The 17,811-nt window shown below is 44.4% G+C and overlaps 2 protein-coding genes across 3 annotated transcripts; one reads left to right on the top strand and one right to left on the bottom strand.

The window, feature by feature from the left end:
* Window positions 1-747: 747 nt before the first annotated feature.
* On the bottom strand, window positions 748-2,464 carry UTP3 (UTP3 small subunit processome component). 2 transcript variants are annotated; one of them, XM_061442700.1, is made up of 2 exons: window positions 2,071-2,464; window positions 748-2,028 (listed from the first exon to the last, which is right to left on the bottom strand). In XM_061442700.1, exons 1-2 carry the CDS (start codon window positions 2,429-2,431, stop codon window positions 818-820), a joined length of 1,572 nt encoding a protein of 523 aa, XP_061298684.1. In that variant the 5' UTR covers window positions 2,432-2,464; the 3' UTR covers window positions 748-817. The 2 variants fall into 2 exon arrangements, with proteins under 2 accessions (XP_061298684.1, XP_061298678.1); XM_061442694.1 differs by having other exon boundaries at window positions 748-2,464.
* A 3,919-nt stretch (window positions 2,465-6,383) lies between these two features.
* JCHAIN (joining chain of multimeric IgA and IgM) lies at window positions 6,384-12,164 on the top strand. The gene is made up of 4 exons (XM_061442712.1): window positions 6,384-6,568; window positions 10,162-10,297; window positions 11,128-11,208; window positions 11,696-12,164. The coding sequence occupies exons 1-4, from the start codon at window positions 6,505-6,507 to the stop codon at window positions 11,895-11,897; spliced, it is 483 nt and encodes a 160-aa protein (XP_061298696.1). The 5' UTR covers window positions 6,384-6,504; the 3' UTR covers window positions 11,898-12,164.
* Window positions 12,165-17,811: the final 5,647 nt, after the last annotated feature.

A 17,811-nucleotide genomic window follows, 5' to 3' on the forward strand; every position in this document is an offset into this window, starting at 1 on the left:
TTCATCAGTCATTCCTCCTTTACAGCCTGAACCAGAGCTCCCAGTCAGAAATTCAGTGTGCAGTTAAATGAGTTTACCTTCAAACTGAAGACGATGTTAGATCTCATCCGTCTGTCCTGTATCAATGCTACTTTAGACCTACAACAGCAGACAACATATTTATCACAGATGCATTTAATGTATTTTATCACTGGCAAACAGCTATGAAATGCAGGAAGGTCTTTGCTTGGCTTCTCACTGAATTCAGGAGGAGGGGAAAAGAGTAATAGCTTTCTGCATAGTTAGAAAATTAGAGATTTAAGAGAGCCTCAGAGTAGTTAGTTCCGAAACATGAGGGCAAAGAGGAGATAATCAGAACAACTAAATACCATAACCATATGCAACTCATTCTGTAGTTCAACACAGAAAAAGGATGGACCAAACCAAGACAGTAAAAAGGAAAAGGTGGTGACAGCTGCATCAACCTTATTCACAACCTGCCCTCAGGTCACTCCATCCCATCTCCCCACTCTCCCACATTATTCCATTTGCTTGACACACCCCTTGCAGCCCCCCAAACCCAGCATTTACAGTATAGAAAGATGACAGTGTTCCAATGGAGGAAAACATCTTAACTCACAGGCTGGATGAGGAAGGGTCCTGTGCTACTTTTAGAGGTAGCACCTTCTCAGAAGCATCCTGTGAAAAAAAAACCAAACCCACATACTACCCCAACCCCAGTTTGCTTAAGAATAAAAAAAACACATAATCTTTTATAAAATCTTTATTGGATTCAGCAGTGCTGCTTGCAGCTCTCAGGAATGCAGAAAAAGAACTATCACTTGAGCTTCCTGCTTTTCTTAACACCTGCGCGGATGCCAGACACCTCCCCAGCATATCTGTCCAATTCCCTCCGGACTTCACGGACCTGGCCTTTGCGGCGGATCTTGGCTCGCCGGAATTTCTCCCGGTGCTTAACCCTGGGGTTCCGATCGATCTTCCTCCTTTTGGGTGTGAGGCCTTTGTTCTTGATCATCTGGTAAGTGACACCTCTCTTTTTATTTGGATCCTCTCCATCCAACACTGCTTCTTCTCCAAGCCTGTCTTCATCTTCAGTTCTCTTTCTCTTGAGCTTCAACTTCTTCTCCATCATCTGGTAGTATTTTAGAGCAGCCTCTTCATCCAGGTCTGACTCACTGGAGGGCTCACCAGCTGAAGCCCAGCCATTAGCAAGTACAGGAGCACGTTTGGATTTGGTTTTCTTAACATCCAGTGGTAGAAACACTGCAAATTTCTTCTCCTTCCGTAACTTGTCTTCCTTCTTATCATAGTAGTTTTTCAGAAGCATACGGACTTGTGAGGACAGCTTTTGATCTATAACAGCTAGGTCATTGATTATATTTCTATAAGCAACCAGCCGTTCGATAACAGGGTGATTATGAACTGGCATCCTCTTTGACTTCAAAACCAAATAGAAACTGATATTGGCACAGTAATTCAAGTAGAGATGACACTTGGTCTGCAAATAGCGGCTGCCTTTCCCTTGCGGGATAGTGCCATTTTTGACCATCTGCAGTAGTGGGTGCAGTTCATCCTTGAGCTCCATTAGCTTGACTTCAAAGTCTTCAATCAGATGCAGGAGCTCAGGGGACTCCTGCTTCAGCAGCTTGAGCTGCTCCTTCTTGGAAAGGGCCTGCAAATCCTTGTCAATCTTCTGCCCTTTGCTGTCGTGGGTTTTCTGTTGATCAGCCAGATAGCCCTGAAACACATCTAAACCATAATCATCTTCCCCCAAGTCCTGCACCAACCGCCTTTGAATGACCTGAGCTTCCTGCTCCTCTTCCTCCTCCTCAGCATCAACCTCTTGCTGGCTACGCTTGCCCTTGGCCTGGGCATCGCTCCCGTAGTCTGTGTCGTAGTAGAGCTGCTTGCGCTGGCCCCAGGAGAGCTCATGAGGCAGTTTGGTGTCCTGATGGTGCTCCTCCAAGTCGCTTTCCATGGACAAGTCCCCATCTTCATCTTCAACCTCGTTTTCTAACTCCTTTTCACCTTCCCCATTCTTATCTTCACCTTCCCTTTCCTTGTCTTCACCTTCCCCATCGTGCTCCTCCTCACCTCCATCCTCTTCTGCGCTGTGGTCCAGGAAAAGATCCACCCCTTGTGCTTCCTCCTCCTCCTCCTCTTCTTCCTCACCGTGTCCATCCTCCTCACTGTCCTCTGGCAGCTGCAGCCCCAGCACTTCCTCCTCCTCCTCCTCGCTGCCTCCGGTCTCCTCCCCGCTCTCCAGGGCCGCCATCACCGCTTGGAACTGTGCCTCATGAAATTCCTCCACCTCGTCGCGCAGGCCCTCGGAGCCCGCCTGCCCGCCGGCCGCCTGCTCCCCGACATCCTCGTCCTCTTCCTCGGCCGGCTCTGCCCGCGGCCGCAGGAGAGTGCCGCGGCGCGTCCTCATAGCTCCGCTCCGGCTCTTCCACCGTGCCGTGCCGTGCCGTGTTTCCGCTTCCCCACGCTTCGGGTTCCGGTTCCGCCGTGCGCGGCCCAGGGCTGAGCTGCGAGGTGGGGCTGACTCGCGGTGGCCCGAGGGCAGGGAGGCGGGTTCTGAGCCGGGGTTTGGCCAGCCCTCACCGTGTGTCTCCTGGAAGTACTTGCTCATTCAAACCCCACCGCTTGCAGCTAAGCTTCTAGTTCATGGGCTGAACTCCAGTTCGTAGCCACTCCAAAGTCTGGAATATAACTGAGTTTATTTCTACTATTAGGTTTTTAATAGAGTAATAGCCCTGAGGAGCTGTGCCACGCGGGCAGCCCCAAGCAAGGAGTTAGTTCAGTCGTGGCAGGTATCAGCAACGAATAATGCCGCACAAAAATAAGAGTGCCTTTTTCCCTCCTCAGGGGGTCTTGTCTTCACCTAAAAGCACAGACACATACAAGTGCTGTCTGTATAGTCTTACAACAAGGGGGAGGTGGAAAGCAACATACAAAGTGCACCTGACATCTGTCCCCTTTCTTACTGAAACATCTTATTACCCCGCAATCGCATCAAACTTTCAGAGAGAAAAAGTATTTGAAAACCTTTCTGGACACATCTGAGATCATGAACTCTTCCAAGTGCTTCCCATCACCCAGTCTTTACAGAGCATTACTACTGGACCACCCAGAAGCGGTCTGTTCTTAAGATGCAGGTAGCTGTTCCACAAGAGCAGAGGGGGGCACAGTGCTGAGTTTAGTCTGAGCTCAGAAACCCAAAGCCTGATAAATTAGGCAGGCACACATGCCCACAAGAGGAGCTCTGTGTACAAGTGCAGATGCCTTTTTCTCACCACGGAACAGGTGCAGTGCTATTTATAAATACTCCTGCACACCTCCTTGTGGAAAAAGACCTGCCAAGCAAATATTAAAGTTAACTGAAACGGTGGGGGGATGGGGGTGTGTGCACAACTTTACTCACTTTTTAGTGATTCCTTTGAATGCTGGTAGGTCTGACAGCAGACAAGTCTCACTTAGGAGCCTTTCTTCTGACGTCTGCATCGTCACTTCTGGGTCTAAATTTTCCATGTATGCTCTTGTACCAAAGGTATGTTTCACTTCAGGCTAAGACACCCTTTCCAAATCCATCTGTGCCAGTTTTCAGATACCACCTCTCCTGGATACAGGCCTGCATAACAAAGAGCAACAAAAATCAGTTGGTTTTGGTGGGACATGGCATTAATTCAATTTCTTAGCCACACCTCAGTGGAAATCCTCACTTGGTACTAGTTGGCCACTAAAGCACAGCCATCTCTGCTAATGAGGCTTTGTAATCCTGCTGATTAATCCCACCCTCTTTTGTGTGAAGTCCACCCAGAGAAGTCTGCATCTGATTTTTGTGTCATTAAAATTCCAGGTAACTTTTGTAAGTGTGACCTACAGAAGCCCAGGCCTTCACTGTGTCCCTGACACTTGTCATGTAACTGCCCTCACCACATAGTGCCCTCATCTTATTTTATTTTTCTTTTTTTAAGTCTTGCCCTTTCAAAATTCAGAGCCTTAACATCAGACAAACTTCCACTTGGATTTAAATGGAATTGATGTGTTAACTCTCAGTCCAAGGTTAATGTCTAAAAGCAGAAATCACATCTGCAGACATGTGAACCTTCTCCAGGACTTGCTGAAAACATCACCCATTTCTGATGAAGCTGGAAACGATATCTGATGTGAGTCAGTTCATCCAGTTAGTGGGAACTGGTCAAGCCAAACCACAGGGGTTTGCTATAAGCATCAGTGGAATCACCACCACCAATACAATAATCAGTGACCACTGTAGGTCTGGTTTAACCCACCAGTTCCTTTGCTTCCAAATGAGAAATGAGGAGAGAAGCCAGCCGTAGGACAGACTGCTAGCAGGGGTGTGTTATCTGGAGATGGCCCATGCCATGGTACAGCTGTCCTCCTTCCCGCTCCTCACCCAGCATGGCAAGGACACCCACAGACACAAGTTTGTCTCACTTTATCCAGGCACCTGTCCAGCATCTGACCTAGAAAACTCATTCAGCAAGTCCAGGGGTGATGGGAGGCACAGGACAAGTGAAGGGAGATTGAGACTACAAGGCTGGTTCCCATTTCTTTTCAAATTCTCAATTACTCCTCCACTAGCCTCTGCCAGTGACGTTTGCCAGCCCCTTACCCAACAGCTGCAGTTCTTTAATGTTTGCTTCCCCAGATAATATTCTGGTGATTCAGAATGTCACACAGTAAAAAGGGGGTAGTCCATAAAAGTAACAGACCGTAAAAGATACCTTCCTCTAAAGAGCTTGCAAGCAAGATCAAAATGCTCAGAGACATGCAGGTGGCTGACTGGGACTAAAATAGCTCTTGTGCCACCATATAAAGCCCAAAGGGCCTGTATGCAGTCATATCGATTTAGCAACCGAAATTCAGGTGTGCTGAGCACCAGCAGTTGGGGAAACACATCAAAATCAACAGCATCACACTAAATATAATTCTGCTCAGTCTCTCCCTTTGGGCTTGAAAATGGTCATGGATGATTCTGCTTGGATCTTACCAGTGCTGTGTTTTATCAGTGCGGTTTGGCAAAACTGACCAGAACCAGCATCTTCTGCAAGTGCTTTATTTTGCTGCCTGCGTCCCACCATCTTGTATGTTTTTAATATGTTACCTATTTTGTTACAAAGGTGACTGAACCAAATAGTGCTTTAGACAGACACCCCTACCACCTTATAGTTAACCAGGCTCATTTTAACCTTATGCAAAATATGGGGCACATTGAACCTCTTGCTGCTGCTGCTTCAGAAGAGAGCTTCACATGAAACTGTTGGCAATATTTTCTGGGGAGGGAGAAAGGAAACAAAACCAAATTTTGCCCTCCTAAAGATGGAGCCCTAGTGAGAGAACAAGGTTTATAAAGAGCTATGCATAACCTGATGCCCTGCTGGGAGGTGGGCTTGCACCCATGTCATCGTGTCCCCCCCCCGGGAAACCTTGCGTGTGAGCACTGCTGATGCAACACAACAGCTCATTGCATCATGCAGCTGCCATAGGAGATACTTGTGCTAGGAGAAAAAGCTCAGGGGACAGATCCCAGAGTATTTGAACACCTTTAGGGTCAGATACACAGCCTGCAAGGTCTGAACAAAGGAGGTGACAGGCTGCCCTTTCAGGAACTGGGTGCCTGGCAGCGTGGCCTAAGGACTTCAGTCTCCTGAGAGCAACCAGCCCTGGGTGAGCCCAAGGTGGCATGGGGTGGGTGAAAAGCCTGTATCTGGTCACTGGGCTGGTGCTCTGCTGCACAAGGAAAATCTGGAGGATGCAGGAAGATTTACCATGTGCTTCTCATGTTAATTGAGAGAAACACACATTGCAGGAGGAGAAATTCAGGAAACACTGAAGCAATAACCCTGGCTAAGAACAGGCCAGGGGTTTGTACTTTGCTCTGCCCCCCGCATTTGTCCCCCAGTGTAGGTGTTTGGAGGCCCTCGCTAAGACTGGGCTTCCCTTAAGAAGTGGGCTTTTCTGCACAAGTCACATAAACATCCTAAAGACAGCCTTCAGAGTTATACAAGTGATCCCAAATCTGGGAAAAAAGCCAAATCTCAGGTCCTCTTCAGTGTTCCCCTCCATCAGGAGAAGTCTGCTTGCCTAGTACCTCACAGAGTTTGCCCAGGACCTGACTCAGAACTTTCTGTTAACCAGCAAATCCATGGAGTTCCTTTTCAGCACCACTAGCCCTGAAGACAAGATGTCCCTTAAGGACCAGGGTGGGTTTGCACTAGCTTGCACTCAGCAGCTTTGTTACTTTGTGATTAATAAAAATGCACAGTAATATTGCAACCGTCTGCCCCTCTTCACCTCTGAAAGCCGGAAGTCTTCATGCAGTGAACTTGCCTGGTTTCAGTCCCCAGCCACATTTTCCACAGTGGCTGTGCTGGCCGGCTGGGCTTTTATTTTAGGAAACAGCTGTATCATTTCCACGCACCCTTATAGGCAGAGGGAGGCTGTCCACTAGTGTTCTTCAAAAGAAGGGAAGGCACGATGAAGAGCTCTTTGTTGCTGTGTGTGGCCTTGGCCATCTCCTTGGGACTCATCCTGGTGGCAGGTAGGTGAGAAATGAAGAGCATGGACAACTCTGCTTAAGAGATCAGTGATGGGGTTTGTGTAGTCAGTAATATTTCTATAAGCCAAAAATACTACCTCAAGTCCTGCTCAAGCAGTCACGCTTCAGTGCCGCTTGGACACCTCAGAGTCTTTCTGCACCACAGAGCTGTGTGTTTTTAATTGCTGCCTTGAGGCTAAAAAAGCCAAGACTATCTGCAAATTTAAGACTCTAGCCATTTTTCATTGGGTTTCTGAAGCAACAAACAGCAAACATGCATGCTTGCTTTTCTGCAGTGGTAAGAAGCTTGCAAGACTGTTACCTGCCAGATTTAAAGGATTCCAAAGTTTTTCTGGTAATCCTGTATATTGCTACAGCAAATTTACTTCCAATTAAACTGTAATTTATTGTCTAACTCCACTGAATTTTCTGGATACTCTTGATTTAGACTGAGATCAGACTGTCATCGCAACACACTTCTCAGTGTGGTTCACAAATAATGGGTGCTGACTGTACTAATACTATACAACAGTCATCCTCATTCACAAGGTGGGTCTGGTCCACAGGATTAAATCAATGCTCGAGGATAACCATCCCAACAGCACGGACAGCAGCATCCCTGCATTTCCTCCCACTTTTGGGAAAGGGCATCTTGTTCCCTACCCAGGCAGGTCCTTGTAAAGTACTGCTTCCTGTGAAAAGCATCCAGCTGTATAGTTTATTTGCTGAAAAGACAGAAAATGTTGAGTTCAGCAACTGTGTTGGTTCAACACAGAACCCAGTCTGGCTTTCCCTATTCATATGCATGGCTTGAAACATATATATACATGAGCGGTTTAGAGGGGAGGTCAATTTAAAGTTATGTGTAGCTATGGGATTGCTGTTTGGACTGTTTACCTTGAAATGAATGTATTTTTGGGCTATTTGAGCCTGTTCCTACTTTAATAAATTAGCCATTTGGACCTGCAGCAGGGTTTGAACAGATCTTTGGAATGCATTTGCTTCTTCACTGTGCTGAAGCTGGCTTCTGTTGGGCTTCATAGTGTGTTACAGGACCAGCCAATATTGAAATCTGCGTAACTGTTAAGGAGGGAGGGAACACCCATCTTGCAGTGAATCATGCAGCAGAAAATCTAACCTTAACACTTAAAAGGGCATGAGGAAATTTTTTATTTAACTACCATCTTCCCAAAGGGACTTTACTGGGTTGGTGCATGGAGATAGTGCTGATAAAGCCACCCTTTTTTGAGCTTTGTAATTTTAATTTGAAAACATTATATAGAATATATCTAATTTATGCTTACTGAAGCCAAGAGCATTACACAAGGAATTAAATAAGGACACTATTTTTAGAGTACAGTCAAAAAACCTCTGCATATTCATAAGAGTATGTTAATATGCTTTTAGAAGATGAATTAAAGCCTGTTCCCAAACTTTTTGGAGCAATTCCCAAAGCCATTAGAATCTGACTTGACTATTGGCTTTGAATTAAGGATTTATAAGGAATTGCATGCATGTCTGGCAGACACCAGAGGAAGGTCTGTATGAAGGACAAGAAGCAAGAGACTTTGTATAAGACAAAAGAAAGGCCAAGACTCGCAGAGGTCACAGTCACATTTCACAGTGGCATTTGTACTGCTGGGTTGTGCTGGGTGCAGTACAGAGAAATGCTAAAAGCCAGCCCTTGCTCCAGAGGGCTCAATGGGCACATGCTATAGCAGGACATGCTTTAGAGAAATAAAGAAAACTGGGGGAATATGCCCATGGTGGCTTGCTCCACTGCCCAAAGTAAGGAAGCAAAGTAATTTCCTTCCTGATCAAGAAACTCCGCAGTCAGTCCTATTCAGGAAAGTATTCTGCTGCTGCTTGTCACAGAAACTGCATTTGTAACCACCTGGGGAATTTTAGGGTCACTCTGAGTCATCATTTACAGTTTTGGTGGCTTTTTCACAAAACCAGCATCTGCAAGGATCACAGAAAATAACCCCGAGGAAAGGAAGCAGATGAGACCGACATATTGTGGAGCAGGAAGGAAGCTGTAAGAAACCTTAGGTAGAAAACCTGGAATGCAATTGGCATGACATTGCATGGACTAGATACCTGGAGGCTCTGCCAATCAACACTGCAGAGACCTGTCCTTGCATGGTCTGGCATACAGCTTTATGTAACAGTTAAGCTGCTGCCAACGGTGTCTGACAATCAGAAAACTTACAGCCCACCTGAGAGTCCATGCGCTGCTCCCACAGGCTTTGAGCACTATCCCTTTCACCCTGTAGCAACAGGCTCTGTTGCTAATAAAACCCAGCAGCTTTGGACATGGAGATTAAGAGAAAAAACAGACATGAGCTTATACAATGTGTGTTTCTGCTTCATTACTGATGTGTGCTTTGATAACTCAAACCCAGCTGCTGGGACCAAACAGTTTAAGTCAAAATGACTCTGAAATCCTTCACAGATATGAACACAGGCATCATCAGCCTGTTTTTTTGTTTTTTCTTTCCCTCCATGGTTAAGCCAAGGGACTAGCAGAGTAGGACAGTCCCCAGAACTGAGGTCCTGCTGAGCCCAATATAAACTACCCCATCTGACAAAGATCACTGGTTTTGGTACTTCTAAGCAGGCTGAAGATTCTGTAAGAAGAGCAATACCATACTGATGGCTGTGAACATTATTTCAGCAGCATTTAGAAATACAGAGGGAGGTAAAACAATCCCTTAAGAAGGGTATGACTGTGTGCATATAGAAGCAGGGCTGGCTTATTATGGGTTTGGGCAAAAACAACTAGCAAAGAACCAGCTACTTAAAATCCATCTACCTGCGCAGTAAGAAGGTATCGCACGCAACCAGGAACCTTCAAAAAGCCCCTGGGTGACAGATAGGATGTTTTACCCCATTTTAACTGGGTTTCATATTGAATAGTAATAGTTCATATTGAACCTAAGGTGGTTCTTCTCTATTTAAGAACATCAAAACTGCAGCCGTCCCTACAAACCACAAGCATGGGGGCCACCTGCCTTTCACTGCCAAGTCAGCAGGCTGCTGTATTGCTGGGTCGTCATGCTTTTTGGAATCTGTTCCCTGAAGGGCTTGAAGGACAACATATTACTTAAGGAAAACTGTTACATTGGCAAAATCAGGGACATTTATTTAGAGGCCAGATCCAAACTAGGATTTGGATTGCTGGACTAGTCCTGGTGCATGACAAAGGAATTGGGTAACCTCTCCCATTCAGGTAAAAGCAGGACTTCAGCTCTCAAGTGTAGCTTGAGGCTTGCAAGGGGATTTTCTTCCTATTTCATGAGAAACTGCTGCATGTTTGCCTCTGACCAGCCACACAGTGTCCAGGTCCATCATTTGCTCCTTCCCAGTCCCATCACCTCTGCATACAGAACCATACTGTAGATGAAGCAGAGAGGACAGCAGAACTCATCTTTGCCAAGAGGCTCATTTGTACCTGCAACCCAGGTTTTAATCAACCCAGATGCAGTAATGATATCTGTAATGCAGTTCTGGCATTTTCATCACTTGGCTTTCTGCTAAAGCAGGTTTCAGGGTTTGTCTTCTTGACTTTGGGATTGCATATCCTGTGCTCACAGGTTATCCACGTGACCCTGAGGACGAGGAGCACGTGCTGGTCAATAACAAGTGTCAGTGTGTAACAGTGACCTCAAAGTTCGTCCCCTCCAAAGAAAATCCTGATGCAGAAATTCTACAGAGAAACATACGCATCCTGTAAGTGGCAGACAAGTGTTACATGAAGTGTTACAAGAGTTCCTTTTTCTTTGCATTGTTTCCCATGTTCTTGCATTAAGGAACTGAACTTTTTTTCCTGTGGGCTGCTTTCTACGGTATCTTGGAATGTTCCCTTTGCTTCATGTTTTTATAGTTTACATGAACCGATGTGTGTTTTGTTCCTTCAGATACAAAAAGCATTTTCATGTTTTAAGAAGTCCCGTTGTAGCTTTACATAATAGACTGGGGAAGTAGGGTGTAACATTTCTACAGCTGATTAAATCTGAACCCAAACTGGGCCGATGACACTGGACTCAAAGCGAGCCTGCTATTTATATAGGCTGAGAAAACTGGTTAATGCCTGAACTATCACAAAGGTTAATCCTATGAGGCATGTCTCAGTTGAAGAGTAAGATTTTGTCTTCTTTATTCACACAAACCTTACAGCAGTGTGTGTGTCTTTGAAACATGGACCAAGTTCAGGCTCAGAGCCACAGGAATTCTGGTAGAGCTCACAACACGGGAAACAGTAATTAAACATGTCCATGTCCTGCAAGTCTCTCAGGCATCTGAGAGCTCAGAGTTTAAACTAAAGGATTATCAGCACTGTCCCCTTCCAAGTGGCACTTTCAGAAATTGCTGCAGTCATCTTGGGGTTGCCTTTGAGGGCACTGAAGGGCCAAAATGCACTGCTCCTGGGCTTTGTTACAGAGAAAAGTTGGAATGCAAACAGTCTGAACAAGACAACGAAAACTCAGAATTGTTCCCAGCAGAGTAGTTCTGGTTAATAAGCAGTTTTCATGACAGCGATTCTCTTCCCTCCTTTGCAGAGTCCCCCTGAAGGCTCGAGAGAACATCTCTGACCCCCTGTCCCCACTCAGAACCACTTTTGTCTACCGCATGACTGACCTGTAAGTAATTGTTTACTAAAGTAATTTCCTAAGACTTCATCACCCCACCAGCATTGTCTACCCAAGCTCAAAAACATGCTCGAAGGCCAGTAGAGAAGGTGAGGCAGGGTCAGTGAGGAAAATTTTCCCCACAGTCCAGCTTTCATATTCTGTTCCAGGCCAAGAAATAGTTATCTCCATGATTAATTCACATGAAAAGGGCTCACACTTACAGGAAATGTTTCATTCTGACCCTTGTTCATCTCAAATGTCTTAAATATAAGCAGATTACACATAGCCTGCTTAACCCTCCCTTTCAGGGACCAGTCTTGACAATAGCAGTTTGACAACACTAAAAGCATCTGGCTGGGGGTTCCTTTGTAAAACCTAAAAAGGTCACAATACTCTCCTAGATCCATGTACAGATCAGCAAGGAAGATGGGGGTTTCACCAGGGGCATCTTCTCATCACAGCTCTGAACACTTGCTCTGTTCTCCATCTCTTCCAGCTGCAAAAAATGTGATCCTGTAGAGATTGAGCTGGGTGGTGAGATACACAAGGCCCAGCAAAGCACCTCCTGCGATGAACCTGAAACCTGCTACACCTACAACCGGGACAAGTGCTACACTACAAACTTCCCATTCCTCTACCACGGAGAGATGAAAAACTTGCAAGCAGTTCTGACACCAGCATCCTGCTATGCTGATTAGCTTAGTCCACTGCCTCCTCACATTTAGTATTCCTATAAAAAAAAAATTGTATAGCACCATTAGCACCTGGACAAGAGTGTCCAAAATACCAGATCCCAGAGTAATGCCAACTTGCTTCTTCATACTGTTTTCAACAGCAGACTACTGCCATCTGCCAAGAGCAGGTACTGGTTGTCAGACTCTTCATCCCCGGCACATATCTACAATGCCATTATTGTATGCCCCAGATGTTATCACTATATAGACCAGATCCTAAGCAGATCTAAATCAGTAATTCTCTTTAAGGAAAGGGAACTACATAGATTTACAACACTGGAGAGCTCGTCTTTCTGGTGGTCTTCCAACAGTCTTCATCTGAGCAAGGCTGCTGGAACATCTGTGTATTTCTCTCCCTGAGCCATCTCAAGCAAGCCTCTGCACAACCTTAAAAAAAAAACCCTTTGACTGCATTAGCAGAATTTGTGTCATTATTAGAAGTACAACCAGATTTGAGAGAAAAGATGAGGGATAAGACCAAGGATTCCTATTTCAAATGTCATATTCATTTGGGCATTCTAAAGCACTTTGACTGTTGCAAGCTTTTAGCTTGCATGTACATTTGGAGAAGACCAACAGATAACTCTACCCTGAACTCTTCTGCAAAGTTGCCAGGAGCTCAGCTGTGCCAGGAATAGTATACCCCTCTAGAACATTAGGTATTTCACCTTCCATGCTTATTTACTGATACTGGTGCCTTCTTCCACTCCTGCTCCCAGTTCAGTCACAAGATAGTTCAAATATCTCCTCTTGTTCCTCACTTCGCATTTAAAACTTCAAGAAATCCCATGGTGACTCAATCGCTCAAGCAGTGCCTTAGCTAGGGATTTATTCCTTCTTTCACATCAGTAGACTTGCTCTTCATACAAAAAACCCCACCCAAATCAAGGAGCCGATTCTTTATTGCATCTGACATGTGTTTTACTCTCTATTGCCCATAGAGACATTGTGAATGAGTGCCCAAGGTGTCCAGCATTACGTTTGGGATGGCTGGTATGTTTTTCACTGTTGTCAGAAATTGATTGTTAAGCCTTAGGCTGATCTCTGGCTTCACACATAATTGAAATAAACCAGCAAAAGCCTTACTCCTCTAATTGTAGCTTTGTTAGTGAAACTTTGAATAAAATATTTTCTGCAGCAGCCTGTGTGTTATGTTCAATGAGAACTCAGAAAAAGCCAAGTCTATAATTGTATTCTTCCCTCCTTCACAGTGAGGAAGAAGTTCTCCCTAAATAACTGCCTATACTTACAGGCAAAGCCTTCTGAAATACTGGGATAGAAATATCATGATGTACTTGCAGAAGCTATAACAGATCAAGGCTGAACTGGTTTATGAGTTTAGGATCAGTTCCACCTGACTGAACTGCCTCAAGGCCCTGTCAGTCAGTGCAGGACCAGAGCTTGAACATCCAAAGATCACCTAAATCACTCTTGAAATTGCAAGGTGCAGATCAGAATCCTACCTCACCACTGATAAAAGTGCCTTCAAGACAGGTATGCCAGGGGCTAGTCATTTGTATACAAGGTGTCTTGTCCTCCAAGAAAAAACAGCCTTGAAAAGAGCAAAGAGGACAGACAGATTACCCTAACTACATTCTGTTACATCAGAGTTATGGACCATGCACTCAAAAATGAAAGACGGCAAAAAGATGCCAACTCAGAGAAATGCAAAGGGACCTCCCTGCAAATAGACTCCTGCCATCTGCTAACACAACTATACATATTTCAGGGGCTAGGTACTAAACTCACCAACATCTCAGACATTTTCTTCTTCAAATATGATATAAGAAATTAGTATGTCATGGTGAGGCTGCATTTCATCTCCCAGCACAGTTCTTGAGGTTACAACTAGTCAGTCCTTGGGGCTCTGCCTCTAACTCTAGAACCTTGTGCCTAAATACAAAGTTTCCATATCGATTTGTGCATCCTGTTGTAGAGACAATGGAAGGTTCACCTCCATAAGACTGGAAATCACCCTGCTGCAGATCTTGGAAGCCCAGCAACACCAGCACAACAGACTACTTATGAGAGGCATTCAGGAAGAAGGAAGTCAAAGCAGCTGTGAGTAACTACTTGCTTAGATCACCTTGGGCAGAGCAATCAGCCATTGGGAAACAAGAAAAAGGCATTCAGCAAACTCCCTATGTGCTTTTAAGCTTTATAATGCATCAGGATTCATTCCCTCCATGTTTTCTAAAAGGGAGAAGCCTACATCACTAACCTGGATTGTGTTAACCAGGTTTTAGGCAACTCAAAGCAACACAGCAAGTTAAACCAGGCTCTGAATCCTTACCTGAAAGGCCAAGACAGTAAAATAGGAGCAAGTGAGGTCTACTTACCTCTGAAAGCACCCTGGAGAGTGTCTGCAGCCTTCTAACCAGTGGAAGTGTTGATGGATGAGACAAATACCCCTTGCTGGAGGCTTAGTTGTGCCAACAAAACCACACCTTGCTTTGAAAGATCATGGTTCTCAGATTGTGCAGCTCCTACGTCAAGTGGGATTTTTTTTGGCGAGTCCTGATGTTGGGGGGAAGAATGCATGCCTTGGTGTGAACTCCTTCATTTCATTCTCTGACTAAGGTGGGACAAGGCTGCCCCCTTGGGCTTGCAATGCTTACCTACCAGGTCCTTGTTCTTCACAGGTCAGGGTGGTTTTTCAGCTGCATTTAATGTTTCTTGAATAATTAGTGCCTTTAAGCTTAATTCATTTTGCCTCAGACTTGTAGGAATACATTTCTATTTCATCTCCTCACAGACTGCTTTTAGACTTAACTCTTCCCAGGTCTGTCTTCCTTGCCTAAATCCTGTTCTGTTGCTTACACAGTGTGGGGTTAGAGGGATTTTTTTGCTAGTTGTTTCAGACATCCTTTTTAAACTATGGAAATTTATCCTCAAATCCTGTTTCTAGCTAGACCAAAAAGTATAATTAGCAGCATAAATTACAGCACATATACAGGCTGAGAGGAACAAATCCTTGAGCTCAAAGGCATTCTTTTACAGTAGGGAATTCAGCCATCAGGGCAGTTTATTATGATAACAAGGCAAAGCTGCAGTTTCACTCACAAATAGGCCAAAGAGTTATGGGACAGCCCAGCCCAGCACTGCAAAGGCTTCAGCTGTCTTTATTAGGCATTTCTTGTCTAGTTATAGCTAACTGCCTTATACACTTTGAGCTGGAAGGTTTCAATTTTCAGTAGGTGTGTAGATTGCAGCACCGGTTATACCTTAGAGAATTCAGAGATCACTTATTTCTGTTCTGTAAAGCAGTAAGCACAAAGTGAAAGCTTAAAAAAGCAGGAAGTTGTCTGTGGACCAGGATCTTTGTCTAGACAGCAGCTTACAGCACAAGACATCATGACTGCCTTCTAGCCAAGCCCAAGCATTGCTAAGATAGCCAAGTGGTTTGTGCCTGGAATTTAGTACTCCAAATCCAATCTTCAAACTATTTGTCCATTTCAGAATTGACTCCAAACTACCTTAAGGCTTATTCCAATGTGAGAATATTCTTCTAGGAGCAACTCAGCTACTAGTTTTATTCCTTTTAAGAAAATTTAGAAATCTGTATTAATTCATGGTCATGAACAGCCTTCTCTTATTTTGTTGTATCTCTTCAGACACTTTCTTGCAAGCTTTGGTTGACTCCTCTGGAGCTCTATCATTTTCTCAGCCACCATTTTCCAAAGGAACTGAAACAAGAGATTAAACATAAACATGATTAGCAGCCTCAAATGATACTTAGAATTGAAGAACAAGGTAAAATACATGAAAAGAAAGGGTAAAATGTCTGGTGCACCTATGGCTGAGTTGCAGCTGTTGCCTGTGATGTGAGATCCAACTCAGTCTAGTCTCTTCTCCAGCACTGAGGTTTAAATCTGCTTTGCATCCACAGTTAACACATAGCACAGGGTTTTGCACATGCTGATGGTATTTAATAATTCCAGCCACACAAGCTGCAGAGCTACACAAGTCCCAGGTGTACATCACAATACCTGTAGGCTTGTTCCCAGGATGGCACTTTGCACTGGTCCTTCACACTAAGTCTGAACAGGGGGAATCACAGCATTGCTTTCAAGACCCCCTGCTCAACAGAGCCCCAGCTGCTTTCTGAGCCCCCCCTTTGCTATTACAGCAGTTCCTCCCCTCCAAAAACTCCAATACATAGGAGAGAAGAACTCCAAGTCCCTGGTCTAGGCATTTTTACAACCAGGACATTAGGACAACACAGCAATAGCCACAAGCACATCAACCTGGGGACGCACACAACACCCTAAGCAGATTCTCATGACTCACCAAAGGCTGTCTGAGGCCCTTTCTTTCTAGGAATTCCTTAAAGGCCTGTGTGCTGTAGAGCTGTGTGACTTCTATCTCCTGAATTAATTTCCACAGTAGGTCAAATTAAAACATTCACATTTCATATTCATGTATGTTTCACATGCCTAAAGAAACCATGCAGTATGTGTCTGTCCAACTTTCATGAAAGCTTATCAACCAATACGTATTTCAACTGCTAACAGCTCTAACTAGTTCAGATTTCATTTTTGCTTCTAAAAGCAATGAGGTTGCTTTGTGAACATGAAATTGGTTTTATCGAATTATAACCTATGGTCCATAATCTGATGTCCTGTGTACTACACAAAGTCATTTCCCCCAGCAGCTTTGGCAAGCATCAAGGCAGGAAGAGTTATTCTTCATTTTCTAAGTAAGCACACCTACCCTCACTGATTTGCAGTCTATTTTCAGGAAAAGCTGAACAAAATGAGGTAGATTGTTGTTCAATTGTAAACTTTTCCTTTATTTTTAGCAGCATCAGCTATAACCTTTGCATTTATGTTCTTCTGAGCTCAGCTGTTCCCAGGCATCCTCCCTGCCAAAATTACTCATTTGTCTTTTTTCTTCATAAACCAGGAGCAACACTTGTCATCAACTTACCAGCCTTTTGCATGTGGCATGGTTTTAGTCACAGCAGCTCCTCAGTTTGACCTTTGGAAGGACTGCCCTCTAGAGCATTAACAGCGTTTTCCCTTTGTACTGTGTCCTAAGTGTGAAGGTGGAGTAATTTTTTTTTTTTTTTTTTTTAATAAAGTGGAAACTAAACCTACATCTAAGGCCAGCAACTGAAGAACCTGCCTACTCCTCAAACTCCTCCTAACAACACCTTGTGCCACAGATGAATCCAGCACCTTTGTCAAGGTGGGTATCGCAGGACAACTAAACCAAGATAAGCACACCCTAGAACATTCTTAAAATAACTAAATGTGCAACAGCTATTTAAGCTTGATTTGTGCTTATTTGCCTTCTGGGGCTATTGTCCACATATTGGTGCCATGAAGCCACAGGCTAATCCAAGTCAATGAGCCTGTTTGAACCACGGTGATCTCAGCTTGGATAACATGGTCTGTTCCACATCTGTTTGTGGCTGCCAATTACAATAAAGTGCCCAGATACATCCCTGTGAGAAAATCTCATAGCTATGTCACAGAAGAATGGATACTGCTTTTGACTTTCACAGTACCTTTTCAAACCAGTTCTTTGCACTCCCAAGGCTATTGATTGTGGCCTCTGGTTATTTTAATGGTTCATTTGCTTTCAGTTTTCTGCATGTTTTGGGATCAAGATACCATGCTCCATACCTGATCTTCTCCTATTTTGTTTGGGAAGGGACTTAGAAGAAAAAAAAAAAACCAAAACGAAATAACTATTGCAATGTTCTTTCATCATCTTGGCATTTGTCCCTCATACCATAGGCAGTACAGACCATCGCAGAACCTGAATGCCACCTCTGAAGAGTCTACCAGGGATGATCTTATATCCTACAACTGCACAATATTTAGGTGACAGCTGATGACAATGACTAGCAATTTTTTCCCTTCCCTCCTCA

This window comes from Pezoporus flaviventris, unplaced genomic scaffold (assembly GCF_033815535.1).
Source record: "Pezoporus flaviventris isolate CSIRO_AGI_PZ_B2104156 unplaced genomic scaffold, CSIRO_AGI_Pfla_v1 ptg000002l, whole genome shotgun sequence".
NCBI classification, from domain to species: Eukaryota; Metazoa; Chordata; class Aves; order Psittaciformes; family Psittacidae; genus Pezoporus; species Pezoporus flaviventris.

Coding starts and splice junctions, on each gene's coding strand:
- UTP3 (XM_061442694.1), bottom strand. CDS start 2,431: ATGAGGACGCGCCGCGGCACTCTCCTGCGGCCGCGGGCAGAGCCGGCC.
- JCHAIN (XM_061442712.1), top strand. CDS start 6,505: ATGAAGAGCTCTTTGTTGCTGTGTGTGGCCTTGGCCATCTCCTTGGGA. Junction 10,298..11,127: donor CAGAGAAACATACGCATCCT/GTAAGTGGCAGA, acceptor CCTCCTTTGCAG/AGTCCCCCTGAAGGCTCGAG. Junction 11,209..11,695: donor GTCTACCGCATGACTGACCT/GTAAGTAATTGT, acceptor CATCTCTTCCAG/CTGCAAAAAATGTGATCCTG.